Here is a 25274-nt window from a genome sequence, read left to right on the forward strand (position 1 = left end):
TTCAACTGCAAAACAGTTCAATCACTGGCGAACACCGAAGCTTCATTAAGCTTCCATTGTTTTCAGCTAGTATGCATTCATTCATCTGTTTTTTAAATGTATGCAAATATATTCCTGTCAGGAGAAAGAAGCAATTAAATGTAAGTCTGATAAGGTTAAGAAGAATTCAGAAAATATAAAATGATTACTTGTCTTAGGATTCTGAATATGCCTTCATACAACTCTGGACAGAAAAATGCAATTTATGCAATTTGCACCCCAAAATTCCATTTAAATATACAGGAGTTCTAATTTTCATTCATTATAAACATCAATTCTAAATATGAATATGATTTCTTTTCAATTTTTTGCAAAAAGAGGCTTCAGCAACTTTAGTAACTTTAGTATCAGTATCAGCAAAAGCAAGCGAGGCCCACGGCACTCAGAATTTATGAGTCAGAAAATATCCTCTGCATAGTTTCGGGGAAAAAGAGAAGAAAAAAGAGATGAGGTGGAGTCAGAAAGAGGCTAGATGCATATAATATATCCAAAAGTATCCAGACGCACTTCTAATTAGTGAATTCAGTTATTCTTAGGTTCACACATTGCTGACACAGGCGGTCCATTACTGACACAGCTTGTACACTCTCCATAGAAAAACATTGGTCAATAGAATGGAATGCTTTGGAGCAGCTGGTAACTCTTTATTATACTTTATTACACTTTATAAACAGTAACGATTTGTTTGCAAAGCTATGTAAGCCATTCATGGCAACAGGCATGAGTTGTCATAAAGACTGCTTTTGTCAATTTTCATGAAATTCCACTTCAGCAAGTGTTACAATAACTAATGTTTGTTGGAATAAGCTTTTATGAATATGACCTTCAATCCAAGAAACTTCATAATCTGTCTGCCTAAACAGTTTGAGTTAATTGAACTTCAAGTAATAAGTTGGTAGAGCATAAGACACAAATTCTATTATTAGAAGTTTAATTAACTGACAGTGAAGTTGTCATTAAATACTTTTGTAGGTGTTATGAAGCTTTATGACTCCCGTGAAAGCATCAGCTGAAGGGTCCAGCACTGGGCTGTGGAGCAGTGGAACTGCATTTTCTGAAGTGAAGGAGCTCTGTCCAGTACCTTGAGCTGGAGCAGCATTTGTAAACAAATCATCTAACATCAGCAGCTGACTTCACTCATTTTCTTGTGGCTGAATACAATCAAATTCTCACAGCCATGTTTCAACATTGAATGTAAAGCTGTCTCAGAAGAGTAGAGGTTGTTACTGCACTCCCTGTTAAAAGCCTTAATTTCTGAAGAAACACTGGATGAGCAGGTGTCTATAAAGTGTTGGACACTTTTATGTAGAAGGTCTAAAAAGAAGGAAGTGTTGAGGTAAACATGTTAGATGTAAACATAAAACAAAATAACATCTTGTTTTTTTGATTTGATGATGATTTATCAAACGGTTCAGACAGCTGTGATTTAGATAGCTTGTTTCCAAGCTCGCATATCTTTCCTCCAGGCTGCAGTCTGGCAGCTGAACATCTGAGGAGCTCAGCAAGGACTCAGCAATGCCATGGCCTCAAGTTCTCTGGCAACAACTGTGTCCCATCACTTCCTCTCATACACTCTTAAAAATAAAGTTTTTAAATGGGAAAAAAAAAACTGACTTGTGTAGAACAGGTGTGGCCTATATTTGTCTTTGGGCCAAAGTTATTTCATAACATTACACTATAATTTATAAAAGAAATGGTGTAAAAATTCTGTAATATTCAAGTACAAAATTTAGTAAATCAAATGTCCATGAGCCTACTTTGGGCTGAACGTGCATATAACCTGTATGCTATGTGGAGGTTTTTAAACTTTAACAAGGTTATTCATCTAGACTTCATATTTTCAAAATGGTTCTTTGAAGAATCATCCATTGAAAGGTTCTTAAAGAAACTCAGAGTAGTTCTTCTATGTTCTTACTACAAAGAACCCTTTCTGTCTGCTTTTATGAATTTTTGAGTGTTCAGGCCTTAGGCTCATGAGTTTTAGATATGAGTGTACGATTCAGCATGCAGGAGAGTTATCTGGTGTGCTTAGTAAGCATTGCAGCTGTATTTATTATTTATTGATCAAGGAGAAGGAGAGAAGAATGATCAACATTCTGCTTAGAAATTCAGGGTAAAGAAGATGCGTTGGCTTCCCTAAAGAGGATGTCCATGCTGGTCAGCAGTGATAACTGATTGGAGCCATTTGATGATCAGAGGTTCCAGTTTCAGAAATTCCAGAGGTTCTTAAATCTCTGTTTACTGTCTGAGCATAAAAAGGACAATTTCCTTTGATTCCTTTACAATCCAGCTGCCCCTTCAATAGAACTCCATCTCCTTTCACCCATCATTGCTCGCCAGCAGCTCAGCATAGACTAAAACATTTTACACACAAAGAGTCAACAGTATTCTAGTCAATCTAGTCAATGAGGTTATGGAGGAAAATACTTTGTTTGATTATATCATTTAAAAATATCTTTAACCACTATTGATGCATATATTGATTAAAAATATCTGTAACTACACTTACCACTAGGGGGCCTCCAGAAAGTGGGATAAATATGCTAATTACAGGATAATTAATGTTAAATTTCCTTCGGGATCAATAAATTATCTATCTATCTATCTATCTATCTATCTATCTATCTATCTATCTATCTATCTATCTAGTTATAATGACACAGTCAACTGAAACTTTTGACTATGGAGCATGTGCTATTGTAGCTAATAATAGTATTATTTGATCAGTGTGGTTAGCGTTCTAATAATTAGGTGAACATGGTACATTCTGCAGTGTTTGAATAATGCAAATCACAGCAAATTGAACTGGACTGGAGATAACAGAAGGGCTGCATTGTCTGGATGTATAAACTCATGCCACCCCCACAGTGAGTGAGAGTGTGTGTATGACACAGCATGACAGCTGAAAACAAAATTGAGTCAGCGTAAGTCTGAGTGAAAGGAGTGGGCCCAGAGGAGGCCCTAATGAGGCTGGACTCAATGACTTGTGAATCAAAACACAGCTGCCTAAGAATAATCACTACATGTCGTTCACATTCTGGGACAGTCTTATAAGACCTCACTCCACTGCCTATGCTGGATAAAGTTTTTCCGCTTTCTTCAAAAGTAGTTTGATTTGTAAATTTTGCACGGGAGCCATCAGTCTAATGTACTGGAATGTAATGGATGTTTAGAGACACTAGTTCAGCATTGTGCAACTGCATAACTAAATCATCACACACTTGTCCAAAACTGCCCTCAAAAATGTTTAAACCCTTTTTTGCTGAAGCCATATAATGAAACTATTCATATTTTTATTCATTAATGTTGATGAAATATGTTTTGATGAAATGTCTAGGATTTACCAGAAGGAAGCAAAATGAATTTTTGTCTTTGTAGGTGATCAAGCAAGTCAGCATCTAACATTTAATAGAAGTGTTTATTTGACAAACAGAGCCAATGTATATATATTACATTTGCATACATCAGTCTGAGGTTCAAACATATTTCCTCAGTGTTGCTTCTTACTATTTTCTAATACTAAATATTAGCATAGCATAATCAGTGGGGGGGGGGTGCATGGGGTCAAATGACATTGGGCAGTATTTTCCATGTAAATATTCACAGATATTTCAAAGGTTTTAGCAATCTTTTTTGAGGATAAATGATGCTGGGCTGTGCATATTACTTTCTTAATTGACATTAAACCTTTAGCAGCACTGTAAGTAATCTCACTGTAAGACACTGTATGACATGGCTATGACGTTTTTAGCTATGCCACCTATGTTGAGAAATATACAATATAGACTTTAAAAACATATAAGCAAGCCTGTTTGCATAGTTGTGACGCAGCCCAGAAACCTAATAGGGCATGATAGTTAGCTAATGATATGGAACAGGTGTGATAGAGCAAGGATAATACAAGACTATGTCTGGAGCAGGAGGGTCAAGAACAAGAGTTAGGAGAATAATTTAGGCATGAGGTTTGCATGGTGCTAACAGATGGCCATAAGCTTTCATTACCTGTTAAGTATATAGACTTGTAGCTCCAGTGAAAAACAGTGGTTGATTGGCTACATTTAGGCTGAAAAACATGTGTAAATTGTCAGTCAAACCATTTAACAGAAGTGTGTTAACTGTGTTATTGTGATGGGGGATAAGAACACAGCTGTTGAGGAAAGCCCAGCCCAGGGAACCATTGAACTGGGCTCCCCAGTGAGATATGCAACAAACAGAGGATGAGTTTTTGATCATCTTTACTCTTTATGACAGGAGAATTCATCAAGACTTTGACTGTCTGTCTGAGACAGCTCACAAGAGCTCCATACTGGCTGACCTTATCTGACCAAATTACTGTCCTTCTCCCCTCCTCTACCCTCTGTGTCTTTTCTGTGCTCCACCACTCAGGTGACATCAGTGCTGCACGTCATCGTGCTCTCATGCTTCTCCAATGTGTTGTTGTCCTTATTCTGTGCCTCGCTGGCCTACTGCTACTGGCAGTCTCTGGCCTAGGGCAGCATGCTTATGCTCCACAATCATGTTACATCAAATCACAGCCTTATGCGGGCTGGAGGGTGTGTCGGACAGGTCTGGGGGCTCACCAGGGGATGCATGTGCAGGCTGCGGGAACAGGACACAGCTTTGCCTGAGAGAAGATGAGCTATCCTAGTTTTTTCAAGGCAGAGTTTTAGCACTAGGCCTTATGAGAAGTGTTATATTTCAAGGCTTAGATAGAATTTTTAAACTGATGTGATACAATTTTCTGGAAAAAAGCTACACCTTAATGGAAACATGACCCAGATACATTACTGTTAAAACTGTGGGAAGTTTCAGACTCATTTATAATTCACAAGACACATGAGAGCTTGAGACTTCTTAAAGCCTAACTGTAAAGAAAAATCTAACTGTCACTGTAGAATGCATTAAAAATTAAGTTTTGTTGATTTGGTTCATTGTACAGAAACTAACCCACTTAGATTTCTTTACAGCGGTGGTGATAGGGACCAGGAGTCACAGTGTCTACAACACAAAAATAATCACTTTATTTACTATCTAAAATGACTAGCGAACTTACACATGTCTTCTGAGTTGTTAAAAGTAATGTTGATAAATAGTGGTAGGTCTGAAAAAAATATCCTTACAAAATTCTGCACATATCTCTCCATCATGACTGGATAAAAAATAGTTACATTTTAGGCAAAAACTTTACCTCAGAACTATAGTAAAACAATGTCTCAGGTATCAGGCAGTGTATTTATAACCATGCATAAAATATTTATATTTGGGGGGTCCCATGTTGGCTGGCACCGTTAGCAAGCTGCTATCCTCACCTTAGCACTGGTGCTAGCTTCACTGGCACCGAAACGTTTGGTTAAACCATTCTTCTTCTGAAAATGCTCTTTTCAGGTTTGATAATGCAGTCTTCCACACATTAACTGAGATCTTACACGTCTTTTTTTTTTTCGGTTTGAGAAATGAGTAACAATTAATTCTTTCCACCAATCTCTTGAGAAATAGGGCAAGTTTTCAGATCTACAAAGATGCTACAGCATATTGGAAAGTGTTTCAGAGGTATTCTGGACATAGTTACAGCAGAGCAGAGCAGTGCTGCATCTTTACTTAGTTAAGAATACCAAACACAGAAGCTCCGGATTGGAGGTGAAGAAGGCCAAACAATAACCTTTCCCTGAATTTGAATTTAAGCATCTATTTTTCCTTAACAATCAACATAATGTCATAGGTTTGTGTTTAGAGACCCTCCAGAATTTTGGTTTTGGGGTCAAAGAGGTTGACTGGAGATCCCAGACCCCCAGGACTGTCTGTATTTTGCACCTTGGTTTAATGTGAAATGGTTCATTGAAAAGAAACAAATCCACTTAGATTTCTTCACAGTGGTGGATTTCCTCACTATGTCTACAATACAAATACAGCTAAAATGACTGAGTTGTATATTTCTACATGTATCCCTCCACCATTACTGGATTTCAAAAGGGCTATGTTTTAGACAAAAGCTTTATCTTAAAACTATTGTACAACAATGTCTCAGGCATCAGGCAGCAGATTCATAACTATTTAATGTAACAAACTTCTGTGAAGTAGCTTATAGAGACAGTGAACTTTCCATATATCTGGTTTCTATTACCACTACTGTGAACAGTTCTAACTCTTCCCTAGAATGGCTCATTTCACATCAAACTGCTCTGAATGACTTTAGGCACCTTAATGGTTTAATTATGAAAAAACATATTTGGTTGAGAGAGTGTATATCTGTGTATTTGGCTTATATGACAATATCCTGGTGATATCCTGTGCTGTGCAGGACTCTGCAGGAGCTGCTGAAGCAGCCAGGTGGAGAGCTGACCCCTGTGGATGGAGCCACTAGCAGCACCTCCCCTACCGGAGCCAATGGTGTCTCAGCTAGGATGCTCCGCAGCCGCAGTGGTGAGATAGACTGAGGCCATTATGTGGCTTCTTCAGATTTTCTCCTATTTCAATATGCAGACACTGACTAATGCAAGTAAGCAGTGATATATATGTATATATATATATATACACACACACACACACACACACACACACACACACACACACACACATATATATATATATATATATATATATATATATATATATATATATATATATATATATATATATGTGTGTGTGTGTGTGTGTGTGTGTGTGTGTGTGTGTATTAAAAGAATAGAAGTTTCAAATATATTTCACACTTTGATTTGACAAGATCTACTTTTTCCAAAATCTGCAAATGGTTTACAACAGAATTTATAAAACAAATTATAGGGCCTACATCATAGAAAAGAGAATTTCTGGTCTTTTTCTTAGTGGAAGAGTGTAATATAGAATGTAAACACTGTCCCATTTGAAAACGTATCCTTCATTCCTCAGTCCGTACAGGTCATACATGGAAACTAAGCTGCAAAAACAGCCTGCTTTGAATTAATTGTTTTTATGGTATCTGATACAGATATCTGCCTCTTTAGCTGACAGCAGTTTAGCCCCACCCACTTACATTGAAGTTATAAGGTATGTTTTAACCTGGACTGCTTTTTGAATGAGGCACAATGCAGGGCGGCCAGTAAGAGCAAAATTTACACAATTTACATATATTATTCTTAAAGGCACAGTACAAACAGCCTGTTTAACTTTTTAGCCTGTTTACCTATCTAAGGGATAAAGAGAGTTTGGGAATATAAAAAACATTAAAACCATATAAAGATATACATTACATATACAGATTACATATAAAGATTTTCTAAGTGTAAATGAGTTACACCTCCTCTACAGAGAACAACACACTTCAGTGTATATTTGGTAAAATAAACATACGTATTATGGAAAAAAAATGGGGTCTGTGCAAAGTGAATGGGACATTTTATATTTTATTTTTTATATTTCTCCAGTATGTTAAATACAGCAAATACATTGAACATGTGCAATAAAGGTTGCATTAAAATGGCATATTTCCTTGCTCCCTGTAAAGCATGTGTTAATTTCAAATCATCAAAATACTGCATTTGGCAAGCGGGGGAATGCAGGGCATCAAACCTTTGTGCATGACTGTTTGATTTGCGCATTATGTAGACACTGGCAGGTAGACAAACGAATGCCAGTCTGGTTGTGCATATCAGCAGCAGTGATGAGGAGAACTGTGTGACTCTTATAGATGCATCACCTATTAGCAGAGAGATGCTTCAGTGCTTCTGTGCATGTATGTGTACCCATCTGGCTATGCCTCCAAGCCATATGGAAGTGACCTGTTCTACAGTAACCTTGACTGTGTTCGGGTGTATGTGTGCTTCGTGGGCTTCAGGTCACGTGGCTGGTTCGAGGGCAGTGTAGGTGCAGTGTGTTGGAAAGTGGTTAAATTCTAGATATAGATTTCACATATCAAAGAGCCTGTATTCATCTCAGAGTGTTCCATTCCTCATTATCACTGGCATGTACCCTTGACAAGCTTTATAATTATGAGAACCAATTTGGGCAAACTGAGGAGATAATGCATCTTATAATCTATATACTCTGCTGCTCAGAGCTGGGAAAATAGAGGAAAGACATGACCTGTTAATTGTCTGAATTTCTCTGCAGGCAGTGAACAGAGTAGCCTACACCCATATATCAGTTTATATATCAAATTACTGTTACTTCAGTGAAATAATGACTCAAACAAATGTCAATACAACTTTAATTATAGAATCACAGTGAAACATCTTACACTGTGAAAAATACTTCATGTGGTAACAAGCAACTGAACTAGTTTTATTCAAGTCAAAAATTACTTTGATTGAAAGAATCATTCATTCAAAGTATTTATTTAGGTTGAATAAAACTAGTTCATTTACTTGTTACCACATGAAGTATAAGGATGCTGATTTAGCTAGCAACATGATGAGGGGAGGGGTCCATATTATGTGATTTCCATTTTACAAACATAATCTGTTAATTACCCTCATGAACTTTTACATTTATATCATAGCAGTGTTATATGTTATAGTATGTGTGTTGCATACCTGTACAGCTCAAGAAGGGAAAGTCACTCTGGACAGCATAGTAACATAGCGTAGCAACAAAGGTCTATGGCCAAACCACAGCTGTTCTGAGGTCAGCAGAGAACTGGTCACTGCTGACTATACAGTCTTGTCACTGTTTGCACTGTTTGCACATGGAATCTTATAAAACCCCTTCCAAAACTATCAACCTCCACGTCCTAACGCTCATTATGGCCATGTATGTCAGCATGTTTGGTAGAATAATTTATGTATCATAGTGAAATAGAGGTGTGGGTAGTATGTGACAATATCAGTGTGACAGTCAGATGCTCTTCTTTGATTGTAAGAAAATCATTGGATTGTAATTGAGGAGCAGGAGGAGGTGGGGGAAGAAGAAGAAGGTGAAGAAGAAGAAATAAACATGTTCTGAGACAAAAAAAAAACAGTGATATGAGGAGAATCCTCAACACTGTGCCAACTGGTCCAAGCTGCATGTGCACATGGCTTGTGTGCTGCTTCTATACGCTTTGCCCATTCATATGCCTCACAGGCACAGCCACATGTATTCCAGAGAGGGTTGATCTCAGCCTTTCTGTTCCTGCCTCCATTTCTCTATTTCAACATTGCCTAATTTCCTCCTCCTAACCCAGAAAAACGCCCCTAAACTGGTTTCCTCTTCATTTGTATATGAAATCAAGGTCGAATCATCTACACAAACTGGCACTTGCTGGATTTGCACACGGTGAAGGCGTGGAAGGCTTCAGACCAACAGTTGATGTGGGATTTATGCTGATATCCAGAGTCTGTGCACGGCTTAAAAAGGCATACTTTCCTCCCCTCTCTGTGGCACGGATTTAAGTTTGGCTTGCGTAGGGGTTTTATGCGTGTGACTGTACACATCTTCTGTATACTCTCTAGTTTTCCCCAGTAATGGGGTGGAGATTAGGGAGCGATGCTGCTGTTGTCATGCGGGTTTTAGAGTGCTCTCTCTGGGAAGGTGATGTGTAACACTGGGGTTCAAAAAGCCTGACATTTCTCCACAGAGAGACTTTGATCTGAACGGGGTTAAACAGGCAAGACGTTGCAAATAGCAGTCTGCCACACTGCCTCATATGCAGAGACAGGGATTTACACCAGTGGGTGAGGGCCCACAGGCTGTGTAATGACTGGGCCTCTATAAAGAGACATGACCCAGTAATGCGACCCCCATGACAGTGTGTTTTCATCTCACTGCAAAGTGGAGTCGACATCATATTTAGCAAAGCTTTAGCCTCAAAGTTCCTGAGCTCCTGCTCACATTAGCCTGCCAGCCTTTTAAACTGTATTATTAAATGGTAAGTTCTGGTTGTAAAAACCATTGGCTGAGCCACGTTGTGAAATGTTTGCACATATGACATATGACTGGGCAACAGTTGATTTCTGTATTAATGTGGCAAGTTATTTAAAACCACTGGACTGATCACTGAAGAACTATTATAGCATAGCTCCCCCATAGAAGTGCGTGGTATAGAACACAACCAACTCATTCTCTGATCCTGGTTCAAATTGTAACTCATTATATTTAAAATATTGGCTTTTTGAGATTTTGATTTAGATGGGCAAAATAATGACTAATAACTAAATAAGGTATTCCTCTTTGATAAAATGTGTGATTATTTCAACATAATACATTATTATTTTGAGAGAATGCATCGTTGTGAAATAATAAGTGAAATTATTGTGACTTTCTGTTTTGAAACATGTTGTTTGAGCTGAACTTGAGTTCAGTACCAAGTGCGTGATATTGTGTCCCTTTTTAATATTCACTGACAACTTCCTGCTTGATTGGGAACTGTATGATTTGAACTTGGTGGTGAGCACATACTCTTAGCACCATGCAAAGCATCATGAGTTTGAAATTTCAACAACAGCCACAGCATGAACAAGTAACAAGTAGCTTTAATGAAGCAGTGATAGAACCTAAAGGGTTTCACAATGGTTTGTGAAAAAATCGTTCTGATCATTATTGAGATATAGTCTGCTCTTAAAACACTTTCATGAGTGTAAAATATACCCACGGTATTCTGTTGCCCCTTTTTAGTTAATCGCGATAAGCAGGGTTTAGGAAAGTGTTAGTAAATTTGCCCCCGAGTCCTTGGGCTCTACATTTACCTACCTCTGTAACATGATTCAATTGTAAGTCAGTCTGGAAAAGAGCATTGCTTGCCGTTAAAAAAATAAATATTTTTAGAGCTTTGTTGTATTTTACTCTTTTATTAAAAGACCCCCTTTAACTGTGATACAGTCACTGTAGCACACAGCCTCACCTCGCTTACTGCTTTAGAAACCTGTAATTAGTAACAGTAGATAGTGAAAACATGAGCAATATCACTTTTATCACATTATCAGTATCATATCTTCTATAGATGGCATGAAATCACTTGTTCTTTTTCAATACCAGTACTGATATTAAAACCTTTTGTATCACACAAAGTGAATTTTGTTTTAAGCTTTAATACAGGATTGAATCAAACACGTTCTTTTTTCCCTTTAGTATCCAGTTGAGCATTTTCTATTCCCAATATGCCACTTTGCCAAAGAATGCATCAGCAAATAGTCCAGTTGTTCAAGAATGTTCCTGAGCATTAGCAAGGACTGGAGGCATTTCACACTCTATGGTGCAAAATCTGTTCAAAAGATTCAGTGATTGTGTAGAAATCTCATGACCCCTCAGGCAGCACTACATTATAAAGTGGCATGTTTCTGTGATGGACATCCCCACATGGATACACTGAGAAACTGTTGACAAGACACAGAGTTTCTCACTGCATCTACAAATGCAAGTTAAAACTGTACTATGCACAATGGAAGTCAACAACGTCCAGAGAAGCTACCATCTTCTGATCTGAAATGAAATGAACGAGGATCTGAAATGGACTGCTGCTCCATGAGTCAACCTTTCAAACTGTTTATGGAACAATAGATGTCCCATTGTCTGGGACAAATAAGTAAAGAACAATCCAGATTATAATAAACAGCAAGCTCAGTATCCAGCATCTGTTGTTGGGTTAGTGGGTAACTTGTACATCTGTGAAAGCACCATTAACACTGAACACATTTTAGATGACATCTTTTTTTAGGAATGTTAATTTCAACATGACAATGCCAAGAAATAATTCTTCAGGTGTGGAACATTATGACAACACATGACAGCAATGATCCTGCTTTCAAAACTGGATCTGTGCCAAACAATTAACCCACTCTTAACCCACTCTTCTAACATACTAAGGCTTATTATTCAGTAAGTACAGGGACTTCAATGGAAACTGGTTGAGCTATTCTTAGGTTAGAGAAGTGTGTAACTAACACCAGTGGGCCCAAGCTATTTAAGGGGTTAATAAGTGTTGTTAAAAGGAAAGGTGATGTAACACAGTGGTAAACAGGCTCCTGCTCCAACTTTTTTCATGTGTGTTGCAGGCATCATATTGGAAACGAGTATTACAAAAAATAATAGTTCATTCAGTAAAACATCCAATGTTGTGTTTTTGTACTGTTTCTAATTTGGTACAGATCAAACAGAACTTACTAATCACTGCTTTTATTAGCATTTAACATACTGTCCCATTTTTCTTTAGAACTTGATTTGTAAAACATTGTGTCAGTGTTGTTGTCTAAAATAGTTCAAATGGCAGTTGGAGATATTTAACCTTTGTTCAGGGGTCTGTTCGGTTATGATATATTTATTTACCATTTTGGATTCCGCTAGTGGCACTTTCCAGGACAGTACGTGCTGAAAAGGAAAAGGATCCATTTGTAACAAAGAATGAAAAGAAGAGAAGATGAAAATTTCTGCACTACTGTGGGAAGATAGTGAGAGGATCAGTGATTCCTGTGGGACTGAAATAAGTGAAGCAGAGGCAGAAAATCTCTGTGAAAATTGACCCTCTGTCTCTAACGAAACACTGAAGAAGAAAAAACTCTGGCGATATCATTCATTTCATCTTTCCGTTTCATGAGCCCTCTTCTTGCTCATCCGCTGGGCTCAGAATTCCCTTTTCCTCTCAGGTAGCACATTCTTTCATCGCTCCATTCTCTCTTTTATTAGCGCTGTTCTTTTCTGGGCTCCTCTTCCACTTCCTCTAGTCCTCTCCTCTCCTCCCTTTAACACGGTCTCTGCCCAGCTCCCCAAAGTCATAATTTGTTTTTTTTTTACTGTAAATTAGAAAGTATACAATTAAATGTCGCTCTGTTATTTTAGTGATTTGTTCACAAATGGTGGCAATAGATGCTAAAGTAAACAAACAAAAATAAATAAATGAATGAATGAATGAATGAATGGTTGGATGGATGAATTTATGAATCAAGGAATATCAATTTGAATAAAAAAAAAACAACAACAATAAATTACACGCTAAAATATAGCCCTCTAGCAAAGTCAGACAGAAACCAATGCATTTTTGAGGCAATACTGAGGCAGCAGGGTAAGATTCTTGTACCTTACATTTATTTTGCAATAGACCCAACATGCACAGCAATGACTCTAAACACAGTTTTCTCATCTTAATTGAATCATTCAAAGGGGTTTAAAGTGAGATATTGAGTTAATTGTAGAGAAACTTACCAAATTGATGCTCTTTACAGTGGTGGTGATAGGAACTGTGGATCATGATGTCTACAACATAAATTTAGCCATTTCATTTACTAATCAAAATCACCAGTGGATCCACACATGTGTTTTATATGTAATGTTTTATATAAACCTGTCATCACCTCTGGGAACAATTCTGATTCTGGAGGTTTCTCTAAATTGGCATATTTCTTCTTAAACAACTCAGAATAACTTTAATAACATTTTTACCAATTTAATTATGCAAATATTTTGATATCAGCCATCTGATTCTTTGTAAAGGATTTAATTGGAAAACTTAAGACTATCTGGATTCATAACTTTGCTGAAATGCCTAGATATTGAAGAAGAGAGCACAGAAACTACGTTTTGTAGTGCTGTAGAGTCATGCATCATACTGCTTTAGTTATCTCCCTGTTTCACTTCACTCGATGTGTGCTTCATTGCATCAGTTTTTGTGAGTCTTCTGCCTACACAGACTGTGAGTGAAACTTATGTAAACCTTGGCAAGTGAGGTTATATAAACTACAACCCCAATTCCAATGAAGTTGAGACGTTGTATAAAACATAAATAAAAACAGAATATGATGATTTGCATTCTTTTTCAACCTATATTCAATTTGAATACACTACAAAGACCAGATATTTAATGTTCAAATGGATAAACTTTACTGTTTTTTGCAAACATTCACTATTTGATGCCTGCAACACGTTCCAAAGAAGTTGGGACAGGGGCGTGTTTACCACTGTGTTACATCACCTTTCCTTTTAACAACACTCAATAAGCGTTTGGGAACTGAGGACACTAATTGTTGAAGCTTTGTAGGTGGAATTCTTTCCCATTCTTGCTTGATGTACAACTTCAGTTCCTCAACAGTCCGGCGTCTTCACTGTCGTATTTTGCACTTCATAACGCGCCACACATTTTCAATGGGAGACAGGTCTGGACTGCAGGCAGGCCAGTCTAGTACCCGCACTCTTTTACTACGAAGCCACGCTGTTGTAACACGTGCAGAATGTGGCTTGGCATTGTCTTGCTGAAATAAGCAGGACGTCCCTGAAAAAGACGTTGCTTGGATGGCAGCATATGTTGCTCCAAAACCTGTATGTACCTTTCAGCATTAATGGTGCCTTCACAGATGTGCAAGTTACCCATGCCATGGGCACTAACACACCCCCACACCATGAGAGATGCTGGCTTTTGAACTTTGCACTGATAACAATCCGGACAGTCCTTTTCCTCTTTGGCCTGGAGGACATGATGTCCATGATTTCCAAAAACAATTTGAAATGTGGACTCGTCAGACCACAGGACACTTTTCCACTTTGCGTCAGTCCATATCAGATGAGCTTGGGCCCAGAGAAGCCAGAGTCATTTCTGGGTGTTGTTGATATTTGGCTTTCACTTTGCATGGCAGAGTTTTAACTTGTACTTGTAGATGGAGCGACGAACTGTGTTCACTGACAGTGGTTTTCTGAAGTGTTCCTGAGCCCATGTGGTAATATCCATTACAGAATGATGTCGGTTTTTAATGCAGTGCCTCCTGAGGGATTGAAGGTCACGGGCATTCAATGCTGGTTTTCTGCCTTGCCGCTTACTTACAGAGATTTCTCCAGATTCTCTGAAACTTTCAATGATATTATGGACTGTAGATGATGAAATCCCTAAATTCCTTGCAGTTGCACATTGAGAAACATTGTTCTTAAACTGTTGGACTATTTGCTAACACAGTTGTTCACAAAGTGGTGAACCTCACCTCATCCTTGCTTGTGAACCACTGAGCCTTTCAGGGATGCTCCCTTTATACCCAATCATGACACTCACCAGTTTCCAATTAACCTGTTCACCTGTGGAATGTTCCAAACAGGCGTTTTTTTGAGCATTCTTCAACTTTCCCAGTCTTTTGTTGCCCCTGTCCCAATCTCTTTGGAACACGCAGGCATCAAATTCAAAATGAGTGAATATTTTCAAAAAACAATAAAATTTATCTGTTTGAACATTAAATATCTTGTCTTTGTAGTGTGTTCAATTGAATATAGGTTGAAAAGGATTTGCAAACTATCGTATTCTGTTTTTATTTATCTTTTACACAACGTCCCAACTTCACTGGAATTGGGGTTATGCATAAACTATTGGTTACATAAACGTATGTCAGGAAATAGCACTACAAGTACTAGCACTATGCAGACACCTTAGAAAAAGAAGTTAACCTGCTAGTTAATGCTAGAAATATTACTGTTGGCTCCCAGATAGCAAGTGGGCCACTGTTGGCCCACTAATGGCAAAGTTGGCAGCTCACTCGCTTTTTGTTCAGTGTTTTCCAGGCTCCAATGAAAAATGCTACTTTCATTGTTCATTATCTATTCACAGTCCAAATTACATTTTTTCTTTCTTTTCTCCCTTTGTTATCCTTGTTAATTGGCCTGTAGTATTATAAATAAAGCTGATTATACAGCTGTAATCAATCTAGCACAGTATTAGCAACAACATTTCCAACAAAATCATTTTATATTAGGCATAGTCATTCAGTTTTTTTCCCAACTTTTTTAATTGTGTGCATTTAAAATCTATTTGAGGAGATTAAAAGCTCGTTAGACCATTTAATCTGGGTGGTCCATGGGTGGTCCAGCAGTGGCATATCCAGCCAGCTGACTGATATATGCTTGCTATCAGGGCTAGCTCGCTACCAAGCCACCACGTGTTAGCTAGTGCAGTAGGTAGTTCCATGCTGATCTAAGTTGGTTTATGCTGGTTATGTACTGGTTTAGCTGGTTTACCAACATCCAGAAACATTTACTAGATGCTTGTTTTAGTGTTGATAAACATAACAGCTTCCATAACTGCTGACCAGCATACCAGCATTCAAAACACAACACATGTTGGTTTTTGTTGGTGACCAGCTAGGCTAGTCGATGATGTTTTTTCTAGCAGGGAATGTTTTAAAATGTTTAACTTTTTTGCCTGTGTGCTCACAAAGACAATAAATTGCTTTAACTTGGTCATTTTCTAGTTTGATTTGGTTTTAGTTTTGGTTTCATGGCAAAGATATTACTATGTAAAACCTGCTCCTGCCCGCAAAATGACCTGAGATTTTTTTTTTTTTTTTTTTTAAAAAGAACTCACATTTGTAACAGGACTGAGGAGCAGTCTGTGGAGATGCTTGCATGTAAATCCTTACAGCACACAACACAGTGCGTTATAGGTGTCCCCTATTCCTTAGGGTGCGTCAGTTGTACGCTTCTTCTGTTGTCAGATACCCTTACAAAATGGCAGAATCCCAAAATATGTAGTGGATGGGACACAGTTTTGGACAACAACTGGTTTTATTAGCTCATCAGATGCAGGATGTATGGTGAAAGCTTGAGTTCAGGCCTTATGTATTTGTGTGTGTAAATATTGGTGTCCACACATGGCAGGACAATGTTATATATAAAACACACACACACACACACACACACACACACACACACACACACACACACACACACACACTATAGCACCTCATGTCAGGCTGTCCAATGCACACTTACTCACATGTCTGTCTCTCAGCACCAAAGACTTGTTTTTTGTGCCTTTACACAGATGCACTGGTCTCAGAGCTCTGGGCTACAACTGCACAATGGTTGTTCATAGCGGGAGATGGTGGTGGATAGCAATGCACAAACATGCAGCATGTCCCTCTGTCCCATATTATTTCATCTCTACTGCACACTCTCAATGTCTCAGTCAATTTACATTAAAATCCTAAAACGAGACTAGAAGGGCACTTACCTTCAAGCTCACAAGGACAAAAGAACTTTTTTTTTCCAATAAATGTCATGCAGTGACTACATGGCTGTACTCCTGAATAAAATCTGGGTTTTTCTAGAATAACACAATACAAAATATAATATTTTTGTCTGCTGCTGTTTTTTTTTTTTTTTTTTGGTCACATTGGTACTTGCACAGGGCCAAATTTCCACAATATTCTCTTTAACCCAAATATACTCTGGTCTATGAAGTTTGTTCAAATTAGTTGTGGCCACCAGGGAGCCCATAACAACTTCTGGGTATTACACTATCATGGTGCATAAGATGCTTATGTAAGGAGAAAAAAGTAACTGCTACTCATGTCTCAAAAAAGAACACGTGGAACAAAACAAAAAAAAACAGGAAAATGCAGTCAGACAAGTACCGTTCTCCTGGCAACCACCAAACCTAGACTCATCCATCAGATTGCCAGATGGAGAAGCATGATTTGTCACTCCAGAGAACTCGTCTCCACTGCTCTACAGTCCAGTGGCGGCGCTTTACACCACTGCATTCAACGCTTTGCATTGCACTTGGTGATGTAAGGCTTGGATGCAGCTGCTCAGCCTTGGAAACTTATTCCATGAAGCTCTCTATGCTGTTCTTGAGTTAATCTGAAGGGCACATGAACTCTACGCACTATGCGCCTCAGCATCCACTGTCATTTTACGTGGCCAACCACTTCATGGCTGAGTGGCTGTCGTTCCCAATCGCTTCCACTTTGTTATAATACCACTGACAGTTGACTGTGTAATATTTAGTAGTGAGGAAGTTTTATGTCTGGACTTGCACAGGTGGCATTCTATCATGGTACCATGCTGGAATTCACTGAGCTCCTGAGAGCGACCCATTCTTTCACAAATGTTTATAGAAGCAGTCTGCATGCCTAGTGCTCAGTTTTATACACCTGTGGCCATAGAATTGATTGGAACACCTGATTTGCAGTCACAATTGTAAAAAAGCAACACTGTCACCATTTTTACTGGGTTTGGATCTAACTATGCCTAAAGGTTGCTAAATAAGCAGGAATTTCTGCATGATGTACAACCCAAATTCCAATGAAGTTGGGACGTTGCATAAAGCATAAATAAAAACAGAATATGATTATTTGCAAATACTTTTCAACCTGTATTCAATTGAATACACTACAAAGACAAGATATTTAATGTTCAAACGGATAAACTTTATTGTTTTTTGCAAATATTCACTCATTTTGAATTTGATGCCTGCAACACATTCCAAAGAAGTTGGGACAGGGGCAACAAAAGACTGGGAAAGTTGAGGAATGCTCAAAAAACACCTGTTTGGAACATTCCACAGGTGAACAGGTTAATTGGAAAAAGGTCAGTGTCATGATTGGGTATAAAGTGAGCATCCCTGAAAGGCTCAGTCGTTCACAAGCAAGGATGGGGCGAGGTTCACCACTTTGTAAACAACTGCGTGAGCAACACAGTTTAAGAACAACAGTTTAAGAACAACATTCCTCAACGTGCAATTGCAAGGAATTTAGGGATTTCATCATCTACAGTCCATAATATCATCAAAAGATTCAGAGAATCTGGAGAAATCTCTGCAAGGCAGAAAACCAACATTGAATGCCTGTGACCTTCAATCCCTCAGGAGGCACTGCATTAAAAACTGACATCATTCTGTAATGGATATTACCACATGGGCTCAGGAACACTTAAGAAAACCACTGTCAGTGAACACAGTTCGTCGCTCCATCTACAAGTGCAAGTTAAAATTCTGCCATGCAAAGCGAAAGCCAGGTATAAACAATACCCAGAAACGCCGCTGGCTTCTCTGGGCCCGAGCTCATCTGAGATGGACTGACGCAAAGTGGAAAAGTGTCCTGTGGTCTGACGAGTCCACATTTCAAATTGTTTTTGGAAATCATGGACGTTGTGTCCTCTGGGTCAAAGAGGAAAAGGACAGTCTGGATTGTTTTCAGCGCAATGTTCAAAAGCCAGCATCTCTCATGGTGTGGGGGTGTGTTAGTGCCCATGGCATGGGTAACTTGCACATCTGTGAAGGCACCATTAATGCTGAAAGGTACATACAGGTTTTGGAGCAACATATGCTGCCATCCAAGCAACGTCTTTTTCAGGGACGTCCTGCTTATTTCAGCAAGACAATGCCAAGCCACATTCTGCACGTGTTACAACAGCGTGGCTTTGTAGTAAAAGAGTGCGGGTACTAGACTGGCCTGCCTGCAGTCCAGACCTGTCTCCCATTGAAAATGTGTGGCACATTATGTAGCACAAAATACGACAACGGAGACCCCGGACTGTTGAGCAACTGAAGTTGTACATCAAGCAAGAATGGGAAAGAATTTCACCTACAAAGCTTCAACAATTAGTGTCCTCAGTTCCCAAACGCTTATTGAGTGTTGTTAAAAGGAAAGGTGATGTAACACAGTGGTAAACATGCCCCTGTCCCAACTTCTTTGGAACGTGTTGTAGACATCAAATTCAAAATAAGTGAATATTTGCAAAAAACAATAAAGTTTATCCATTTGAACATTAAATATCTTGTCTTTGTAGTGTGTTCAATTGAATATAGGTTGAAAAGGATTTGCAAATCATCGTATTCTGTTTTTAGGAATTGGGGTTGTAAAATCATGGATATAGAATACCGAGAAGGTGAATTGTAAATTATTTTCTAACTAATTAGAACTCCAAACCAGCATCCTCAGCAATACACAACTAGCCAGTTCAAAGATATACAGTTTTGAGAACTTGGCAGTCATTGTTATTAGTTAGTCTCTATTTTTACAATAGAACAAATAGCAAGATCCTGATTAGGCCTCTCAAAATGGTAGAGTCAGTTTAACATCTTGTAATGCTACATTTTTGTACAATACCAATGCTGTCACTTTAAAAGTTAATCCACGTTAAAGCCAGCTCTACTTTGATTTTAGACCAAATATTTTTTAGGCAATGTTTTCTGTGTTCATGAACTTTTATGGATGCTCAAATCTCAAAATTAGTCACTGTTTTGAACTTTTAATAACAGCACAAAAGAAATTTATAAACTTCAACCTACAAAAAGCACACATGGGTCTTTGCTATTCTTAAATAATTTTAAAGCCCTTTTGTTATTTTTCTGTTTTTGGCAGTTGCAGTTATACAATCCAAAAATCTGGAGCTATTGCAGTCCCCTACTTCCTGTGTCCCTCTTGCACAGCTAAAAACAGTAGTATAAGTATTATGAATTTTTCTGTACTTTTGCCAATTACAATAGACAACAGTGCGGCACGTTATGTAAGAAAACATACAAACTGACAAACAAAGCATGTTTGAGATTACCTAAAAACTCAAGTTTGAGTGTGGGTGGTGTGACACAGGCATCTAGTTTGCATAGTTGGTGGGAAATAAGTTTCCATTACCTCTTCATTTGCTTTGTATCTCCAGTGAAAAACCTGAGAAACAAATGTCACTTACCAGTCACCACATATCTCAATTTGGGTAAAAGTGGACTGTGTGCATATGTTTTTTAATGAACTGTCCTTTTAACAAATCTGGTGACTGTTATTTAAATGTATTTAATTGAGTACCTTACAGTGACCATTATTCAACTTTTGTAAAGTCTGCAATATATACTAGCTTAAATGAATTATATAATGCATTAAAGGTTTTTATTAACCATCCTGGACTTCCTTGTGGATTTGGGCTCATTATGTATGACTGACGAGACTTTAAGTGAGTAATACTTAATGAGGACATTAATATGCACAGAGGACATTTCCCTCTGTCTCATATACTAAAATCACACATTTGATGCACAGAGTGGTGTGATTGCAGTTTCTGGGGCTGAATAAGGCTCGGTCCCTGAGAGCCTCTTTGGCCTGACAGCCCCTCATTAAACTCCACTTTTCCTCTCCATCATTATTAAACTCTGCCTCACCCATTGGAGGGGGCTAGCGTGGAGAAGAGATGGTAAATTGTGGTTATTACTAGTGTTGATATTGAGCATGGATTTGCACTAAAGCTGTGTCCTGAAGGCCTATGGCAGTGTGTTAAACAAAATCAGGCATAAAGACTGAAAAGAGGAGCAATTTGGTCATGAGATTCCAACATTTTTCTTTTTTATAATGTGTATTTGTGTGGTTTTATGTACCAAAAACAGCCTTAATTCATTTTATATTTATTTGTGTCTCATTCAATAAATAGTTCAGGCTGAAAAACTGTAACTTTAATATGAATGGGAGAAACTAAACTGCAGTAGGTTCAGTTGGTGGATGTACTGGGGTTGGACAATGAAACTGAAACACCTGTCATTTTAGTGTGGGAGGTTTCATGGCTAAATTGGACCAGCCTGGTGGCCAATCTTCATTAACACCAGTAAGAGCAGAGTGTGAAGGTTCAATTAGCAGGGTAAGAGCACAGTTTTGCTCAAAATATTGCAATGCACACAACATTATGGGTGACATACCAGAGTTCAAAAGAGGACAAAATGTTGGTGCACGTCTTGCTGACGCATCTGTGACCAAGACAGCAAGTCTTTGTGATGTATCAAGAGCCACGGTATCCAGGGTAATGGCAGCATACCACCAGGAAGGACGAACCACATCCAACAGGATTAACTGTGGATGCAAGAGGAAGCTGTCTGAAAGGGATGTTCGGGTGCTAACCGGGACTATATCCAAAAAACATAAAACCACGGCTGCCCAAATCATGGCAGAATTAAATGTGCACCTCAACTCTCCTGTTTCCACCAAAACTGTCCGTCGGGAGCTCCACAGGGTCAATATACACGGCCGGGCTGCTATAGCCAAACCTTAGGTCACTCGTGCCAATGCCAAACGTCGGTTTCAATGGTGCAAGGAGCGCAAATCTTGGGCTGTGGACAATGTGAAACATGTATTGTTCTCTGATGAGTCCACCTTTACTGTTTTCCCCACATCCGGGAGAGTTATGGTGTGGAGAAGCCCAAAAAAGTGTACCACGCAGACTGTTGCATGCCCAGAGTGAAGCATGGGGGTGGATCAGTGATGGTTTGGGCTGCCATATCATGGCATTCCCTTGGCCCAATACTTGTGCTAGATGGGTGCATCACTGCCAAGGACTACCGAACCATTCTGGAGGACCATGTGCATCCAGTGGTTCAAACATTGTATCCTGAAAGCGGTGCCGTGTATCAGGATGACAATGCACCAATACACACAGCAAGACTGGTGAAAGATTGGTTTGATGAACATGAAAGTGAAGTTGAACATCTCCCATGGCCTGCACAGTCACCAGATCTAAATATTATTGAGCCACTTTGGGGTGTTTTGGAGGAGCGAGTCAAGAAACGTTTTCCTCCACCAGCGTCACATAGTGACCTGGCCACTATCCTGCAAGAAGAATGGCTTAAAATCCCTCTGACCACTGTGCAGGACTTGTATATGTCATTCCCAAGACGAATTGACGTTGTATTGGCCGAAAAAGGAGGCCCTACACCATACTAATAAATTATGTATTATTATTATTATTATTATTATTATTATTGTGGTCTAAAACCAGGTGTTTCAGTTTCATTGTCCAACCCCTGTATGTAAATATGTTTTTTTGTGACATCAATAAATCATTGAATTCAAAATGGGCTGTTTTTGCACCTTAGTTTCTGCACATGGACTGAATGGACGTTTTGAAGTGTTTGCTGTAATTACATACTTCAACAAACTTTTTTTTGAAACCACTTCCTGCTTTTACATTGGGTGAACATTTTATGATAAATGAGCCAGTTGGTGTGATCCAAAATTACAAATACTACTTAAATACTACTTAAATAAAATCTAATTCCAAAACATTGAATTTTTACCATTTGGAAAAACAGGCTTTTGTTACCACAACAGAGAAGCGTAAAGACACTAGATTTTCTGACCTTTTCTAACTCCTCAAATGACATACAACATACAGAAACAGTGACCTTGATCTGACAAGTTTTAATTATACTCGGTTGTGACAGTAATGCTTTTTCCCCTCATTCTATACAAACATATGGAGCGAAGGATGCGCTCCTGGGTTAAATGAACATTTAGAGCATTAAATAAGCCGCTCTTTGCCTCTAACAGGAAGCGACAGCAGAATTCTGTTCTCAGGCTGAACACGCAAAGCAGGTTCAGCCTGAAAGAAGAGCCACGTGCATCTCTCAGCGCTCAACACACCGTGCGTGTTTAATGAGACATGACTAATGGGCAGTGGAACAAACAGGAAAGAAAACAACATCCAATATCCACTAATTGCATCAGTGCCCTCTCCTTGTTGTCACCCAAGTGCAGAAGTAGGCCACGCAGAATGGGGCAGGGCTCTCTGAGTGCCGCAGGCCACCTTTCTGTGGTCAATACATGGCATGGCGAGACTAGGTGGGCAAGCAGGGGGAAATAGGACACTCGGTCACAGCACCGTTATGCCTGAAACCAGCAAAGGCGTCAAATTTAACCCTGCCTCAGAGTTTGAGCTGTTTTTAGGTTGTTGCCTTGTGAATGTGCCACAAAAAACCATCTATGCATCTGCTGTACTTGGCTGGTTTATTGAGCTGCCCAGATGTACATACAATACCATTTAAAGGTTTCTTAACAATACAAATCTAATTTTATTAAATTAAATTTGGTTAGTTTTCATGTGATAAAAAGTGTTTATCAGTGTAATTGCTTCAATTATCTGCTTAAACAGATAATTACAGTATTACGTATCATTTTGTTGCTTCTAAAGTACTTTAAATATATAAAAACAACATATCTAAAAGCACTTTTAATGTTTTGTTTCTTCAAATGTACATTGTATATAAAAACCTAAAAAAAACTTGAGACAGTTTATGAAATGCAAAACAAAAACAGTACAAAGACAAGGTATTTAATTTACTCTTTTATGAGCACGGACGGGTTGAGACTCATGCCTTGATTTAAATGTGTCAGTAAACAATCCAACAGTTTAAAACAATGTTCCTCAGTGACTGGTTGCACAGGTTTTAGAAATTTCATAGTATGAAGGATTTCACCACTTGGGCTTGGATTGAAAAATCTTTGACAATAAACATTGTTCATCATTGCATCCACAAATCCAAATTAAGACTGTACCATGCATGGCGGAAGACACTTCCTTGGGCTTGAGCTTATCTGAAATGGACTGATGTGGATATGTGTTAGACTGGTCTGCCTGCAGTCCAAACCTGTCTGAGAACATGTGGCACCTGATGAAGTGGAAAATACAACAATGAAAGCCTTGTTGAAAGCCTTGAGTTGCAGAGGTGAAGACTTGTATAACTGAGGAATAGCAAACAAATTCAACTTTCAGAAGTGGATCATTTTGTGTCTTCAGCTCCCAGATGATTATTAAGTGTTGTTAACCCCTTAAAATCTGAGGCTTTTTACATACTAAGGCTTATAATTCAGTAAGTACAGGGACTAAGTTATTCTTAGGTTAGGTTTTAGAAGTGCCTGCTGGCGCACCACAGTCATTGAAGGTGTTAAAACGAAAGATGATATAGCACAGTGGTAAACATGCTAATGTCTAAACATTTTCAGAATTTTTAGAATAAATGTTGAATAAATTGGAACATTTGCAATAAATGTTTATTTATAAAACATTAAAGGAATAAAATAAAAATAGTTCATGAAGCAAAACATCAAATATTGTACATTGTGTCTTTGTACTGTTTTCGATTCAGTACAGGCCAAACAATATTGGCTAATCACAGCAATTCTGTTTTTATTAGCATTTCATGTACAGCCCCAGCTATTTTCAAACTGAGGTGGTATATATGGAAATCACATTATTTATTGAAAAAATACAGACTCAGGTCTCTATTATAAGGGGCAGTCGTGGGCTGGAAGTTAGGGAACTGGCTCAGTGACCAGAAGGTTGCCAGTTCGATGCCCAGGGCCAACAGCACATGACTCAAGTGTCCTTGAGCAAGACACCTAATACCCAATTGCTCCCCGGGCGCCGTGGATAGGGCTGCCCACCTCTCCGGGCAAGTGTGCTCATTGCTCCCAAGTGTGTGTGTGTGTATTCACTAGTGTGTATGTGGTGTTTCACTTCACGGATGGGTTAAATGCAGAGGTGGAATTTCCCCATTTGTGGGATTAATAAAGTATCACTTAATTTATGTGAACTGCCATGCTTTTTATGATATCTGCTTGAGTCAGAAACAAAGGGACAACAATACTTTTAAGTTCCAACTGTGTATCTTAAATGCAATATGTCTATCTCAGGAAAAAGGCATGCATTTGTACCTTTCATGACTTAATGTTTAAAAACAGAAAAATAAATTGCTGGAGTCAAGACAGAGTGTGCAGAATCAGTACAACTTAAAAACATAACTGCCTTTAAACATGGTAAAATTATGATTCCTGACTAAAGGTACT

The 25274-nt window shown here is 38.6% G+C and overlaps 1 protein-coding gene across 5 annotated transcripts in view; it reads left to right on the forward strand.

Annotated features, from left to right (window-relative positions):
* Positions 1-25274, forward strand: part of shisa8b (shisa family member 8b) — a 50726-nt gene that overhangs the window by 11344 nt on the left and 14108 nt on the right. For all 5 annotated transcript variants that reach the window (XR_005131302.1, XM_037543981.1, XM_037543982.1 and 2 more), the window contains one exon: positions 6338-6459. Coding sequence is in view for 4 of the 5 variants with exons in the window: in XM_037543981.1 (XP_037399878.1) it covers positions 6338-6459 (122 nt within the window). In the remaining variant the exon portion in view is untranslated. The remainder of the gene's footprint in view (positions 1-6337; positions 6460-25274) is intronic.

The sequence above is a fragment of the Pygocentrus nattereri genome, chromosome 13 (genome assembly GCF_015220715.1).
Source record: "Pygocentrus nattereri isolate fPygNat1 chromosome 13, fPygNat1.pri, whole genome shotgun sequence".
NCBI classification, from domain to species: Eukaryota; Metazoa; Chordata; class Actinopteri; order Characiformes; family Serrasalmidae; genus Pygocentrus; species Pygocentrus nattereri.